General features: G+C 55.5%; 1 protein-coding gene and 1 long non-coding RNA gene across 5 annotated transcripts; both read left to right on the top strand.

Moving 5' to 3' along the window:
• The first annotated feature begins 6235 nt into the window (after positions 1-6235).
• Positions 6236-9366, top strand: LOC103227212 (uncharacterized). 4 transcript variants are annotated; one of them, XM_037990954.2, is made up of 2 exons: positions 6236-6340; positions 8625-9366. In XM_037990954.2, the coding sequence occupies exon 2, from the start codon at positions 8653-8655 to the stop codon at positions 9262-9264; it is 612 nt and encodes a 203-aa protein (XP_037846882.1). In that variant the 5' UTR covers positions 6236-6340; positions 8625-8652; the 3' UTR covers positions 9265-9366. The 4 variants fall into 4 exon arrangements, with proteins under 4 accessions (XP_037846882.1, XP_037846879.1, XP_037846880.1 ...); XM_037990951.2 differs by lacking the exon at positions 6236-6340 and adding an exon at positions 6348-6926; XM_037990952.2 differs by lacking the exon at positions 6236-6340 and adding an exon at positions 6348-6501.
• A 466-nt stretch (positions 9367-9832) lies between these two features.
• Positions 9833-13477, top strand: LOC140709724 (uncharacterized). Its single transcript, XR_012090472.1, has 2 exons — positions 9833-11094; positions 11196-13477. It is a non-coding gene; the product is annotated as an uncharacterized lncRNA (long non-coding RNA).
• The last annotated feature ends 2537 nt before the right edge of the window (positions 13478-16014 follow it).

Here is a 16014-nt window from a genome sequence, read left to right on the forward strand (position 1 = left end):
CGGGTCTGTGTGTACTCAGAGATCCATTTGCCCAAGGCTAGGAGCACAGCACTCCCCATGCCCAGATCTTGCCAGGGGTGTTTTCCTTCTTCCCCTCTCCAAGTCAGTTTAGTGTCTCTTCCCACAAACCCTCCTCGGCCTCCTGCCCCAAGAGGTCACCCCTTACACACTTCCAAAGCAGGGTTGTCTGAGCCCCTGGTGCTGACAGAAGAGCCCAGGGCTCCAGCCCAGGCTGTGGCCGCAGATGGTATCTTCCCAGAGGAGAGGAGGGAATTGGAGAGGGTGGTGATGGGTGTTGGGGTGCCAGCGTTGGGTAGCTGGGAGGTAGGAGGAAGAAACCAGCCCACCATGGCTCTGGAGAAGGAAGAAGTACACCTGCCCACTTCTCACAGCCCAGATCCTTCTCTATGCAGGGAAGTGTTATCTTCTGGGAGCTGCCATGGTTCAGCCTGGCTTCTGATCACTGTTCTTTAATCCTCTGTATCTGGAAAAAACTCTAGTTGTAGATCTACGGAAGGACATATGAAGGTGATGGGTGGACCAGGAGGGCCGCCCTGACTGTTATGGCTTACCAGGGTAACAGTGCCGATGATGGTTAGCACTCAGCCAGGGCTGCTGCATCCCGGAGCAGTTCTTTGATCACAAACCATGCAGTGTGAAATCACGCGGGGTGTTGTACGCCAGGGTTGCTACCACCTGCTTGAGCATTCAGCACTTAGGACCATGGGAAACCAAACCAGAAGGGTTTTCCTGGGCACCCTCCACCTGACACCAGCCCTAGGGGCTCCCCTGACTCTCATGTCCTGCCTCTCTCCTGGAACTCCCCTTCCACTCTGCACTGCACCAGGGAGTGCTTGACTGCCTTGCAGCTCCTCAAACCCTGCTTTAACCAGGGGGGAGGTTCAGGAGTCATTGCTTTTTTCTCTCTGCCACTTGCCAAATTCTGAAATCACGTTGAGCAAGCCCACCCACTTCAGGCCTCACTGAGTCCTGTCTTTCATTCCTGGGTTAGAGAAACACTGCCTGCAAGGACAGATCTGTGGAAACACTGGGTCCCTGTGAATCAGGTGCCCGAGGGCACATGTGAGCAGATGCTGACGAGATCAGTCCTGCAGGAGCATCTTTACAACAGAATGTGTTATTTTCCATAAGTGGCTTGTTTAATGATCCAAACAGTCAAATAGCTTTGCTGGTAGGACTTGGGGTTAAAAAAATGAGGCCTAATTGCAGCTTTTTTCTTCAGCACCAATTCATGAGAATGCCTGCTCGCTGATCCCAGGTGACTGAACCTCCCACAAATGGGTGCTTTGGGTCACAAAGGGGACAGGGTCAAATCCCTCAGGCAAAGAATGACTGAGGTGTGTGACTCACTGACCAGGCCGGGACTTCACAGCATTCATTCATTAAACAAACCTGCTGTGTGCCAGGTATCATTCTGGGATGCTGCCCATGACACAGCCCCTACCCTTGAAGAGCTCGAGGACCTTCGTGGAAAATCATTTTGATACGCACAGGACTTGGGACCTTTATGTTCAACTCTTTTTTTTTTTATGTTCAACTCTTTAAAAAATGGTTCCCAGCCCCAGCTCTCTTAGCAAGGCTTTCTAATTCATTATCTCATTTAATCGTACCATGAGTCAGGCAGGGCAGTAATACATGGGAAAGGAGGGTGGGGGTGGGGATAGTGTGACCTGTCCACCAGGTCCTGTTGCAAATTGACAGTAGATCCCAGGCCTCCTGTTAGCCCAAGCTGCTTCTGCTGTCACACTGCAGCCTTCTGCAAGGATGGGGTGGTACTGTCCTCCTCAGTTTTCGTTCTCTTTCATTTTAAAATGATAAACCTGAGTCACAGGATATTTAGGAGGAGGCATTGTCATTAAGTCCAAGACAAGACGGTCAGATTTGTTATCCTAGTGGGTTACAATCCAAAATACTCTGGAGCATGCTGAGATTAAGGTGGTTGCCAAGGGAACAGAAAACAGCCATGAGTAAACAAATCAAGACTTAAAAGGATTTAGATCAGGTCTATGGCCAGGTAAGTGCAGAGCTTTGTATCTTGTCCAAGGCCAGGTAAGTGCAGGTCTGCAGTGGGGATCTGTGGCCACGTGGTCACAGATGTGGAAACATCCTGCAAACGCAGCCACGCTGCTTCATACAGGCAGTGCAGTGGCTGTCATGGGGAGCCAGGTGAGCTTCATGATGTTGGGGCTTCTGGAACTGCCTACGTCATCCTTGTATTTCTTTGTTAGGAGCAAGTCTGGAGCTAAGAAAAATGGTGTAAGTTCTCAGAAAATGGTTGTTTTTTGGCAAGGGACACGCGCTTCAAGTCATCCGGTAAGGCGGTCAGCCTCATTGAGAGGGTTTGGTGTCCCACTGCCCAGCCCCAGGGGAGCTGCCTGACAGAGGGTAGACTGCAGTGACCAGAGGCGGCCGCTCAGCCATGCAATAGCACAGGCCCCTCAGGGACTTGGCAGAGGGAAACTGGTGGGAGTGGGGGATGCTCCTGAAACCTTTTGTTATTATTTTTAAGTGGTTTGAATTTGTTAAAGAAATATCTTTGGCCTTTAGGCAGGAGGAGGAGTATTGGGGCCAAAAATAGCCTGTTCTCACTATCACTGTTCTTCCTGGATTGTGGCAGGGGCAGTGAGAGGGGGACTCCCTTAAGTTATCCCTTAGGCTAAAAAGAGAACAGCCTCTCGGGTTGACTGGGTTTGGAGGAGGTGTCCTAAACAGGCTGTTCAACAGAGAACTTTTCGTGATGATGACAGCGCTCTATTTCTGTGCTATCCAGACCATAGCCACTAGCCACATACGGCTATTGAGAATTTAAATGTGGCTGGTGCGGCTGAGAAACTGAACTTTATTCAATTTTAATTAATTTAAATAGCCCCAGGTAGCTACTGGGCAGCACAGCCCCAGGGATGATAGGATGACACTCCTATTGATAAGAAACTAGAAACATTGTTTCTTTTCCCTCCACCTTCTCCCCTCGGCTCACCACCTAGGTGAGAGCCAGATAGTTCTGGGGTTCAATTCTGGCTTTGTCATTTAAACCATAGGTCCTTGGGCAAGTAACTTATGTAAAGCATGGGGTATAGTGCCTGGCACACAGCAATCACTCAATAAATGGTAGCTATTGTTGTTTTAATAAACTAGAGTGGTTACTTGCAGAGCAATTGTGCCCATGGAAAGGGAAAAAAGGGTTTTCCCTTGTTTAGCTTAACCCACACAAAGAATTAACCATCCCCAGTGTGAAGCAGGCCTGCTGCAAGTTTAAGGGTTTGAATTGATGTCATAGGTCACATCCTGGGTTTTAATTCCAAGGAAAGAGAACTTTGGAGCAGATGAGGCCTCACGCTGAGCCTCACATCTTCATCCAGGTCTCTGCAGAGCCACTCAGCCCTCACAGTTGTGGCTGGGGCGGCAGCTTTGCCTGCACCTCCTCATTCCTCGCATTGCATCAGCACTCCTTCTCCTCCAAACCCTTAGGGCCATCTTTTCTCTCTGTGCAGACTTAGCTATCAGAGGTAGCCTGCAGAGGAGCATACGTTCATTAAACAGACATTGACTGAGGACCTATTATACGCTGGATGTGTGGGATACAGAGACGCTAAAATAGTCGCTGCCCTTTGAAGTTCATAACCTGGTGGGGAAAACAAAAGTGTGCTAAATTCCAAATCTGGGATCAGCATAAGGTGCTTTGGAGAGAGAGATCAGACTGATGTCCAGTCCTGGGGAGATGGGAGAGGCTTTTTAAGGGGGAGATGGTTGCCCTACTGAGGAAGTCCTGGGGACGCAGCCCCACAGGAGGAACTGGAGGATGAGGGGAGCAGGGTCTGAAGCTGCCCTGAGGAGGCCCATGGGGTGATCTGTTTGTCCACCTGTTGTGCCCCAAAGTGACTACAGTGCAGAGTCTGGGACAGGGTTCACCCGAACTACACGTCTACCCATGCTCTACAGGAGCCATGAGCTACGCATCTACCCACATGGGAGCCGGGTCTGCTGTTCTCCAGGACGCCTTGGTTGTGGGTGTTCCAGGTCTTTGTTAAGGTCCAGAGTCCAGCTGCCACGTGGACCTGTCAGGATAGTGGTGATCCCTGTGCCAGCCACTGCGCTGCCTGTATGAGGAAGCATGAAGCAGGGCTGTGTTCGCAGGGTGTTTCCATATTGGCACTCCATCGTGCTCACTGCAGCCCCTAAGAATGGGGTGATGGGGAACCTTGGGGGAGACAGGAGGTGGGTGTGTGTGCACGAAACTACAGAAGTCAAGTGCCTAAGCTCAAACCACAGTGGCAGAGCAGAGAATGGAGGCCTCTGGGAGCCCTTTGGGCCTTGGCTTCCCTGCTGAGACACGGCAGGTTTGAGGTGGTATTGCCTGTGTCTGTGTCCACCCCCATCCCCTAGCTGTGTTCTTTTCCTTTCTATTTTGGTTCAGCTTACCTAGAAAATGCTGCTAAAAATATGGGAGACATCCTCAGGCATATTATTGATTTTGCTTTTGAAAAACATGGTCTTCACCAAGTGTTCCCATTTCTCTTATGGTCTGCAGAGGAGATGAACACTGGGAGCTCTGGCAGGTGACAGCAGGGGCTGGAGAGCAGGGCAGTGTTGATGTGCTTTGAGTGGAGGCACAGGTGGGGTTGGTCATGAGCACCTGGGGTGCTGGTGTCAATGTGTGGGAACTCAACATCTGCCCTATGGACTCGTTTGTCTTTCCAGTATTCCCTTCCTGTTGCCTCTGTTTAAAATACCAATTTCCTTGGGACGAGGAACTCCAAAAGTCCCACATCCAGCAGTGAGGTGTCTCCAGGAGCAGTGAAGGGATGGGGTGGGGGTTGGGGTAGGAGCAGGTTCTCCAGAGGCCACAAGCGGACGGGTGGGGCCGGTTGGCGCCTGGTGGGGCAGACTGGTTCTCCGAGTGAGCTGTGAAAGCAGGCAGGCCTGGTCTCCCCACCTGGTGTTGGGGGAAGGGGCTGATTTTACAGCCTAGGGGCTCCCACCTGGAATTCTCCAGTTCCTAGGCTCCAGAAGGCACAGTGGGCACCTACAGAGCTGCAGAGGGGACCCTCATGATATCGGGAGGCCCGCATCTCTCAACGCCCTCCATCAGGGACAGCGCCACCCCAACTGCCACATCCGCTGTCTGCTGCAAGGATCCCTGCCTGGGACTTGGAGAGTCACGTTTCTCCACCTGGCAGCTACAAAGAGGCCACAGAGAAAAAAGCCAATTTAATGTTCTTCTACCACTTGTGACTTTTAAAATCACTTTTCCTCTCAGGCCTCTGTTTCTTTGTCTGTCAAATGTACACCGTCAGGCACGTTCTCACTGGGGCCCAGGTTTTTACTTCCCTGTTGTCACACCCTATTTATGTCTGAGGGTCTCAGTCCCAGGGCGGTGCAGTGGAACTCAAGCTGGGTCACGGTGCCGTGTCCCCATCTGGGCTCTGCTACTTAGAGCTGTGGGTGTTGGAGGAAGCCACTCTGTGTTTCAATTTTATTTTCCTATCTATAAAATGGGATAATATTAATACCCACACAAGCTATACCCACACAAGCTACGGTGCACATGGTTATTGGAAGGTTTCCACGAGATCATACATGGAAAAGGGCTTTGTAAAAGGCAAGTTATGTCCAACTAAGGGACATTATCATTAAATGGCAGCTGGAAGCTGTAATTTGGTTCTGCCCTCTCACGCCCGCTGCTACTTCAGACATTCTAAGTTGCTCTTCTATGGGATATCTCTGGCTTGACTGCGGGTTCCGTTCTGAGGAGGTGTGGTCAGTAGGGACCAGATGTCTTCTTCCTTCCCCTCTGGTCACTCTTAGTGATATAACCCAGGCCATATAGTCAGACAGACTTCAGCAAAACTGTCAGCGAGGGCAGCTCCCCGATTCGGCCCCTTTGACTGTTGTCTCCAGTCCTGAAACCCTCGCCCCGGGCCGCTCCGCCGCCGGGCTCCGGCGCTCAGTCCATATTACTCGCGGAAAGGCCGGCGTCTCCGTCCGACTCTCTTTCCTGGTCGCTGGGGGCGGTTTGTGGGCCTGGCCTTGGGATTAGGAAAATAGGGATGGTGCCTATTTAGGGATGAGGCCGAATGCGGGCCTCAGGGAATCCCGAAAGGGGGAATGTCTGGATCGGCGGATCGGACGTTCAGGCCCAGGAACCGGCCCCCGCGTGGTCGCCGCTCGGGCGCGGGCGCAGCGCTAGCAGCCCCGTTTTCCGCCAGCCGGGCTGCCGGAGAGTTAGACCTCCCAGCCTCACGGGGCTGCTGTGCGGCTGCAGCGACGCCGGCGACTGCGGCGCTGCAGCGGAGACGGAGGGATCGGGAGGCGGCGCCATGTGAGTCCGCGCGGGGCCGCGCTGGGGCCGCGGCGAGAGGTTACCGTATTTACCGAGGCCAGAGCCGGACCCTCGAGGGCGGGTCACTGCGGGCGCGCTACCGTATTTGCTGGGTCCCGCGCAGGTCCTTTCCGGGAGTGGGAGCGCCGCGACTTAATTACGTATTTATCCAGGGTTGCGTGGTTCCGCGGGGGGCGCTGCGGCCACTGGGGGTGGGCTGCATTCATTCCCTCCGGGAGCTGGGGCTTGCAGTCGGGCGGGGTGGGTTGCGGCAGCAGGGTGGAGGCCTACGTATTTTCGTGGGGGTGGGGTTGCGACGCAGAGTTTACCATATTTCTCCAGGGTTGCTCAGGCCGCAGAAGTTGGCAAGGTTGTGTGTGAGGTCGGGTGGGGTGGGGTCAGCTCTCCCGATTAATGCAGCTATTTGATAAAAGCAACGTCGCGGGAGGCTTGCTGTCTTTATGGGGGCGGGGAGAAGGGGCACGGGAGTCGCTGCGGGAGAGTTACCGTATTTGCGTTGAGCAGCACAGACTGTAGAGAAAAGAGCTGCGGCCGGAGACCGGAGGAGCAGGGGCTCAGCTGGGCTGTGAGTGTGGCATGGGATGAAAGAACTTGGGGGAGAGACGGGGGGTCTCTCGACGTGCAGGCGGGGCCTCAGTCAGGGGTATAACTGGGGAGAGTGAGGAGGCTGCCCAGTCACAGCGCCAGGCTGAGATTGGCCAAGGGGACTTTGATGATTTGTCTTTGCAGATGTCAGTGCAGTTGCCTGTGGAAAAGACTTGTGGGTGGGGTCTCTTGCAAGTAGGACTTGTCTCCTTCCCCAGGGTGTCAGTTCCACCCTGGCCTCGAGGGTAGGGAAGACAGAGGAGGTGGCTCTGAGACCCCACTCTGCAGATAGGTTGGCTGAGGCTGGAAGTGAAGAGAGGCCTTCGGGGAGGTCCAGTGGAACACTCAGTCGGCTTCCCTGATGGGGTTGGGGAGAATGGATGAGGCAGGCCTTAGGGCTTGGCAGGAGCCAAGTTTTGCCGGGGGCGGGGGCCCGGGGGGGGGTTCGTGGGAGTAGTGGCGGTAGACAGTACCTCTACAGGAGAAGCGGCCCTTTGGAATGCATGGCTCCGTGACAGCTGGGATGGTGGCAGTGGGGTGTGCGTGTGTGTGTGTGTGTGCGCGTGTGTGTGTGTTGAGGAATGTTTAGTTGTTGAGCAGCTAGTACATTGAAAAGAGCTTTCAACAGTGAGGCAGGAGACTTAAGGCCTAGTCCAGGCTCCCCTTGCTCTGTGACCTTGGCAAGTATGTTGACCTCACTGAGCCTCAGTTTCCCCAACTTTAAAGTGGGGCTCAATAACCCTGCTCCGCCCCTTTCTCAGGGCTGTTGTGAGGACAATGGGAAACAATTTAAGAGGAATACAGTACCCTGAGAAGAGGATCCTTTGGAGAACCAGCATGAAGGGAGCTGGGTTTGGGGGTGTTGGCTGGGCACTGAGTGTGCTGCTCAGCCCTGGGCCAGGCTTTGCTGTGAGGATACCAAGAGGAATCACGCTGAGACCAGTCCCCCTGGGAGCCCACACCCTGGTTCAGTGACTTGGAAACCTTTTGAACACATGCCTCATTTTGATAAACAAAGAGCTGCTGTCTTTAATGTTAACTGAGGTCACTTTCAAGTTTACAGGGTTGTGTTTTTGTTTCCTGTTTTAAGCTTCGCAAAAATATCTCTAAATCACTGATAATCCCACCCTTTTCTCCAAGTTTGGGGTGCACTTCCCTACCTCCCTCTGTCCTTGAGATCTGGTTGGAGGGATAAGACATATCTAGACGAAGGTAACTGAAAATCCTAGCTGAAACTGAAACTGAAACTGAAACTCCTAACTGAAACTCATCACCATCTGTCCAGTGTCTTGTGTGGCTGGCTGACATGGTGCTAGGTGCTGGGGTTGAAAGAAGGCAGCTCTGTCCTTAAGGTGCTGGGAGTCGGGGGACAGAGGTGGCATGACTGACCCTCGTGCAGTGTGATGAGTGAGGGCCACATGGTTGTGTCACACGGTGTAAGCCTGGGGTGGAAAGGTCAGGGAAGGCTTCTAGGAGAAAGTGCCCTTGGGAAGGGCCTGAAAGGAGCGTAGGCCGTACTTAAAAGGCAGTGGAGGAAGAACACCAATTCCCAGCAGGGTAACTTGAGCTTAAACAAAACGGGGCGAAAGGTGGAGGTTGTGGGAGGTGAGGCTGGGGGTTGGCTAACCCTCGGGTCCCCCGACCCCTCTCTCTCCGCCCCCCGCTTCTGTCTCCCTAGGGACTGGTGATTGCAGCTGGAAGTGCCCATGACCGAGCTGGCGTCCTCCGGGGGCGGGTCCCCTGCGGGGGACGGGGAGGAGGGTCTGGGGGACGAGCGAGGCCTGGTCATCCACCACCCTGCGGAGGAGCAGCCGTACCGCTGCCTGCTGTGCGGCCAGACCTTCTCGCAGCAGCCCAGCCTGGTGCGGCACCAGAAGGCACACGCCGGGTCGGGCCGCGCGGCTGCCTTCGTGTGCCCCGAGTGCGGCAAGGCCTTCAGCGTCAAGCACAACCTCGAGGTGCACCAGCGCACGCACACCGGGGAGCGGCCCTTTCCCTGCCCCGAGTGCGGCCGCTGCTTCAGTCTCAAGCAGAACCTGCTCACGCACCAGCGTATCCACAGCGGCGAGAAGCCGCACCAGTGCGCGCAGTGCGGCCGCTGCTTCCGCGAGTCGCGCTTCCTGCTCAACCACCAGCGCACCCACGCGCGCATGCCCGCGCCCCACCCGCGCCGCCCCGGGGTTTTCGGGGAGCGGCGGCCCTACTTCTGCCCCCGCTGCGGCAAGAGCTTCGCACGCGAGGGCTCACTCAAGACCCATCAGCGCAGCCACGGCCACGGGTCCGAGGGCCAGGCGGCCCACTTAGGACGCGTGCTATGATGCGCCCGGGGCCTGCTGCCAACTGCTGCTTCCTGCCCCGCACGTGCGTCCCCGACCCCTGGAGATGGCCCTGGGCCGCAGCTCCCTCTCTGGATGGGATCCCGGGAGAGGGGCAGCGTTGGCTTGGGCTCTTGAAGGTGTGGGCCGCCGCCAGGCTCCGGCCGCCCCCTTGCGTTCCTCCCTCGGGACCGTCTGGCTGGCTGCGCGCAGCTGCTTCGGTCTCCTGCCATGGTTCTCCTTCTCTGGCCCATCCGGCCTAGAGCAGGTGAGACCTGCGGGGCTGGCCAGAGCCCCTCTCAGGGCTGGCGGTGGTGGGGGTGGGGTGGGTGGTGTTAATTCTTGATGGCAGGTGGGGCGGTCTGGGTCCTGGGCTGTAGGTTTCTCTGTGACAAGCTGCTTACTGGATCTTCATCCCCAGAATGTCAGAGTTGAAAGAGACTTGGAGAGGGCCACTTTCCACAATCCCCACGCCCAACCTCAGCCCCCAGGCCTCCTGGCTCCTGTACACACCCTCTGCTGTCCTTGAGATGTCATTTCACTTCATGTTTCAGTTTGCTCATCTGTAAGTTGGGGATATAGATGAGGGGCTCTTCCTCGCTGGGATATATTGCAGCTACTGGATGAGAGAGGGTGAGGTCACTGGTGCACAGAGCCTTAGTTGATTCTGCCATACCATGTGCCACTGACTGTGCCACGCTGGGCTCTCCCAGAGACACACATGAGGACCGCAGGCCCTGTCACGGGGTGCTTACACTCGGTGTGTGATGTGGGGCCAACCTACAAAGCGCTCTGGGGTGAGATCGAGGAGGGTGACTGGCTTCTCTTCGTCACCCAGGGGAGTTTGATGGCTTTGAACCAGGTCGTGGGGACAAATAAAATTGTTCTAGGAAGAGCAAGTGTGTAGAAGGGTGTTTTCAAGGCAGGGGAGGGCGTCCTGATAGTTTGGTGACTGACTCCAGGTGTCCCAAGGGGAGGTTTGCCCTACAGAGGACTTCGTGGTCAGGGGGCGGGGACCCTGAGATTTTTAAAGAGATGAGTGCTATGATCTCAGACTTAGGCTTTAGGAGGAGAATCAGCGGCACTGTGAGGGCAGACTGATGTGGGAAGATCTGGAGCCTCCAGGGGCTTGGGTCATCTGGGCAAGAGAACATGAGGCCCCCAGCTAAGAGGCCTGGCCAAGTTCTGGCAGTGAGAAAGAGGGCAGCCAGGACCTGTGATTCCAAGCTGGCGCTCTGAGGCACAGGCCCCTTCAGCCTTTTGGCAGATGAGGAAACAGGTTTGCCAAGCTTGCCCACACCACAGTTGGTACTTAGTGGTACAATGGGTGGAAGCCAGGGCTTTGTTTTGGTTTCTGAATCCCAGAACCTTTTAGCTCCACTGCTAAAAAGTGGACGATGGAGCAGGGAGGATTTGGGGCCACGTGATAGGAGCTGGGGCAGGGGTGTCAGGGGTGGTATGGGTTTTTGAAGGGGACATGGCATCCTTGGGAGTGGTTTGGGAGGAAGGGAGCTGGGTCTTCGAGGGGACCTGCATGTTCAGTCCTGTGCTGGGTGCTGGAGACTCGTCCCTCCCCACTGCCCCCCTCTGCCTGTCCTCAGTGCTGTGTGGCTATGGCTCCTCAGAGACTGTTTGTCCTCTCCCTTCTACTCCCAGGTGCTGTAGACTAGCATTGGTGGCAAAGATGAAATTAAACAGGGACTTGGGACACCTGGAGTCAGTCACCAAAATGCCCTGAACGCAAGGTGTCTTATCTGTAAATGGGATTAGTAATCCTTGCAGCGCTGGGTAGGGGACAAAGAGCATTCATTCAAGCCCTAGGACAGATTCAGGGTAGGCCAGCTGATCGCTCCCTCCTAGCCCCAGAGGGGTGGCTGGGCAGGGCCGTGTCATGGCACCACACCTGATCCTGATCTCTTTGTTTTTGTGGACAGATGCGGAGTGGGCAGGATCCTATGACCCGATAGCTGCAGGACCCATCTGGACATGGAGACCAGGAATGGGGTGCTGTGGGGGCCTGGCTGGCACTGCACCTGGGCATGAGGGCACATCCAGTAAGAAGACCTGCCTCAAGAGGTGCACTGCGGTGCCCAGTGGAGGTGACTGGTTGGAGACTGGAATTGGTGGCACATTCCAAGCTCTGGTGGACAGATTCCCCAGGCCTGGTGGGAATCGCAGCTGGGGCAGACCTCATCCTGGCTGCCTGGCCACAGGCCCCACTGTCTGCCACTGGTGGTAGGATGTTGCTTGTGTGGAGAGCTGGCTTCTCTGCTCCCACCTGGTCCACCACTTGGCTAGAGTTCGGAGACAGGAAGTGACTGGTCTAAGCTAACACGGCAAGTTGGTGGCCGACCTGGTTCTAGAGGCAAAACCTTCTGCCAGATGTGAATGAAACCTGCAGGCTTCATTTTCCTTTCTGAGCAGTGCTTCTTAGCACTTTGGAGACATGAAGCCCTCGGAAAATCTGATGAAGGTTATGGACCTTCCCTAGGAAAACAGGTAACTGACATAGACTCAAAAACCCCAGGCAATTTCAGGAGCCACTGGACTCCCTGAATGAAACCCATCCCTGGACTCCTCAGTCCTGACTTCACCTGCTGCCCGTTCCTTACCTGTCACACATTGAGCCCCGAGTCAAGGCCACTGTACAAGTAGTGCCCTCCCTCCCCCTGGCCAAGCCTCCTTCCCTTGTTCAGGAATAAAGAATTCCGAGGAGGAGACCTTTTTAGTCAGTCCCTTCTCCCAGACCTAAAGAATGATGCATCAGGTTTCTGGAACCTCATTTCCCTTCCCCAGACATTGGCAGAGGTCCCTTGGGCTAGATTTTCTCTTCTGGTTTTGTGTTTCTTGTTTTGCCTGACTGGCCGCTGGCTTCCACAAAGGAGCCCTTTGCTCCTGGCCTGGGCTCTGATTTCACTGTGTGGTCTCAGGGGAAGCTGGACTGCTGTGGATGCTGGTGGGAGTTTGAGTTTGGCCTGAGTCTGCCCCAGGGAGAAAGAATCCTGCTTCCACCAACCAAGCCCAGTCAGCGGTGCCTCCCAGCTGGCCAAGTGTTCAGCCCTGTGGGCTGGGGAGGAAGAGGATGAGGGCCTCGCTCCTGGTGCCTGTGGCTCTGGGCAGGGGGAGAGGTCGGTGGAGGAGCTTTCTGTGTGTTCTCTGAGCGTGCAGCAGTGCAGTTGAAGGGAACAGGGCCCAGGCTGGCAGCAGGGAGAGGACTCCTCCCATCTTCACACCTGAACCAGTCAGCCTGGAAGCCACAAGTTCTCACTTGCTTCCCCAGAATGAACATCAGAAAAGGCAAAACTGACCAGGGCTGGGCTGGGTTTGGGTCAGGGTGGTTGGAGGGCAGCCTGTGGATTCCTGCACTGGAGTCTTGCTGTCTTCGATGCCGTTTGGATCATACATTCTTACATCCTACTGTATGCCTCGCCCTGGAATAGCGGAACGCTCAGGGGGAGATCCGAGAATGAGAAGGTGCTCCCAGCCCCAGGAGCTTCCAATCTGGCTCTGATCCTTGGCTGACCTAGAGGAAACCTCCACCCACACTCCTTCTCTGCTAATGGTGCAGTTTGTGTCCCCCCTGCCCATCACTGCTGTGCTCATTCCTGCCCGTGCCTTCCCCTGTATTGCTCGGACATGTCCCCTTTCCTCTTCTCTACCCAGCTAAACCCTTCTGATCCACGGGGCCCGGCTTCCCAAACAACCCAGCCCACATTCCTCCTTCCCTCTCCGAACAGGCCCTGTGTGAGCCCCCGCCCCCACACTGCGTGCTGTCCCACAGATGCTCCAGTCTCCTGTGTGTGTGTTTTGAGTCCCCAACTAGACAGTGAGCTCCCTGAGGGCAAGGGACTGTCATTTCCTCTTGAGCCCTACCAGGGTCTAGCACCGAACTGGGCTTCTAACTCTCAGGAAACACTTGTCGACTGCCTCAAGCGCCGGAGCTTGTCGGTGGCCGGTAATGGGCAGTGCACGTGGGGAGAGGGTATGTGAGTTAACTCGAGGGTGCCTTTTATTGGGCTGTGGGCTGGCTCCCCTGGGTCAAAAGTGGATGTCGGAGGCCTCAGGCTCTTATCTCATTGGGGCAGTGGGAGCATCAGGGACCCCTCCCCTCGGCTCTGCAGGAGTGCACAGAAGTGGTCGTCCAGCCTGGATATTTCTACAGGTCGCTGACACCTGCGGGAGCTGACTGAGTGAAATAAATGTTCTCTCGACATCAGCTGGTGTAAGGAGTGGTCATTTGGGGCTTAGTGGGAAGCAGGGTGGTGGCCTCTGTCTCTGCCTCCATCATCTCTTGAGGAATTGTGTTTCAAGGTTGCCTGGTAACCAAAGACCCCAGAAGACACACATGAAAGCCTCAGTGATGAGCTGCTGTAGGCTTCCGGCACCTGCACAGTGACTTCTCTTTGCATCTGACTAACAGATATAGGGGTTGCAGCCCTTGCTGCCTGCTCAGCCCACGGTGAGGCCAGACTTGCCAGGAAGCATCTGACGGTTCCCTCAGTGCCTGAGCAGTGGACCGCTAAGAGTGCTTGAGTCAGGAGACCAGGCCTCTGTGCTGGTCCATCTCCAATGGGAGGTCTCAGCCAAACACACGCCCCTCCTGATGTTAGTCCACCTCCTGCTCCTCTTCCTTATGGAGTTGTGAGGAGCGAACAAGTAGATGTGTAAAGGATGCAAGTGCACAGCACACAGACTCTACTGTCCCTCTTTGGCCCCCCCACCCCCAAGCAGGACCTGGCTGCAGACCGCCTCTCGCAGAGCGCCCTGGACAGCTGACCTTCTGTCCTGCCTGCTGCCAGGTGGCCATGAGACCTGGGTAAGTAACTTCCCTCCTGTCAATGGAATGCCTGGCTGGAGTGCGGTGGGCTCCCTTCGGCACCGTGACCCTGTGCTATGCCCTCTGACTCTGACTTCTTCCATGGCCTCTGTCAGCCAGGAGGGTCCTGTGAGTAAGGAACTTAGGGACTGTGCCTTTGAAACATGGGTTGGTGATGTTGGGAGTGAATCAGGCAGGGCTCTGTGTTCAACTCAGATTTCAAAGAAGGAAATGATGAGCTCATCTAAATGAAAAGTGCAGTGACTCGATGGTCACACGGACCCAGTCAGGAAGAAGCAGCCGGCAGCTCAGCCTTCTGCCTGGCAGCTTCGGTCCTTCTCTAATGGATCTGAGACAGCGGAGGGCCTACTCTTGCTGGCCTGAATCGGGTTAGTGCCCATTACTAGACCCGTCTCAGTGACCAGGGGAGTGCAGGGTTCTGAAAGGCCTTGTCACACGCACACCCATGGCCGAGGGGGCTCAGCTGCACCTAGAGTCCACGTGCTGAGAGTGGGAAGGTTTTGTTCAGCAGAGGAAAACCAGAGACGAGAAGACAGGTCAATGGACTCCAGGCAGCAGACCCACACTCTTGCTACGGGGACGGGGTGGAGCTGGTGCAGGGAGAGGCCGGGCCAGCAGCGTTGGTGTCACCTGGGAGTTATTAACGACAATTGCAATTCCCACCCCAGACTCTAATCAGAAACTGCATGTGCGCAAGATCCCAGGCGGTCAGCATCTGCTGTCAGACCCAGCGCCACTTTGCCATTGCCCTTCAAGGAGGGCCTTTGATTCAGACATTCCGTTGGCCCTGCTGCTGCCAGGAGGACAATGGTGGGGGTTTCCTTTTAGGCAAGCTCCTGGGGTGTAGAGACAAGGTCCCGGGGCCCAGATACCAGCCACTGCCACCCCCACCCTCCAGGACTGGTGCACCCGTCAGCAGGGCCCATCCTGACCTGGCCTGCCCAGCCTGGCTGTATAGAAATTTCCTGGAGTACAGACGCAGTCCAGGAGGGAAACACCAAGAGAAGGGCCAGTACTGGGCACAGAAGCAGGTGGCTTACACAGCATGGCTCTTCCACCTGCTGTTTGGGAACCCTCTCCCGGTTTCCATCTCCACCCTCCTTAAGGCCTCCTTAACTTTTTTTTTTTTTTGAGATGGAGTCTCACTTTGTCACCCAGGCTGGAGTGCAGTGGCACTATCTCGGTTCACTACAATCTCTGCCTCCCGGGTTCAAGTGATTCTCCTACCTCAGCCTCCCGAGTAGCTGGGATTACAGGTACATGCTACCACACCTGGCTAATTTTTGTACTTTCAGTAGAGATGGAGTTTTGCCATGTTGGTCAGGCTGGTCTTGAACTCCTGACCTCAGGCGATTCACCCACCTCGGCCTCCCAAAGTGCTGGGATTACAGGCGTGAGCCACTGTGCCCAACCCTCCTTAACATCTGAGCCTCACCTTTCTCATCATGCCCATGGTGGAGACAACTGCTGTGATGCTCTCAGAGCCCCAGCCCAGCCACCTTCCAGTGGTTGTGAGTGTGGGCCGCTGATGGCCTACAGCTGCCCAGCCTGGGGGCTGCCCCCTGGCAAATGACTGCCCACACAAAGGGATCAGACTCAATCTGCTCTCCCGGGGGAATATTGTTGGCTTCTTTCTCTGCCCTGTGCTGCTTCCTGCCACTCTCCCTCTCTACAGCCCTTCCCTGACAATTCTTACCCTCCCTGCCTGAACAAGAATCCTGTCTCAGGCTCTACTTCTAGGATCCCCACTCTAAGGCAAGGTCTTTGAAGAACACAAGCTGAAAGCACCTTGCACACAGTAGATCATGACCCGCCCCTTTCTTTGGCAGTTCTTTATGACACTGGTTACCTCTGGGCCTTCAGTGAGCTGCCGCTGGATGAACGGACTGGAGGTGACCATCTCCTTGGTGAGAGGC

The sequence above is a fragment of the Chlorocebus sabaeus genome, chromosome 21, assembly GCF_047675955.1.
Source record: "Chlorocebus sabaeus isolate Y175 chromosome 21, mChlSab1.0.hap1, whole genome shotgun sequence".
In the NCBI taxonomy this organism is placed as follows: Eukaryota; Metazoa; Chordata; class Mammalia; order Primates; family Cercopithecidae; genus Chlorocebus; species Chlorocebus sabaeus.

Bases quoted from the DNA above. Each gene is read 5' to 3' on its own strand.
- LOC103227212 (XM_037990954.2), top strand. From the start codon at position 8,653: ATGACCGAGCTGGCGTCCTCCGGGGGCGGGTCCCCTGCGGGGGACGGG.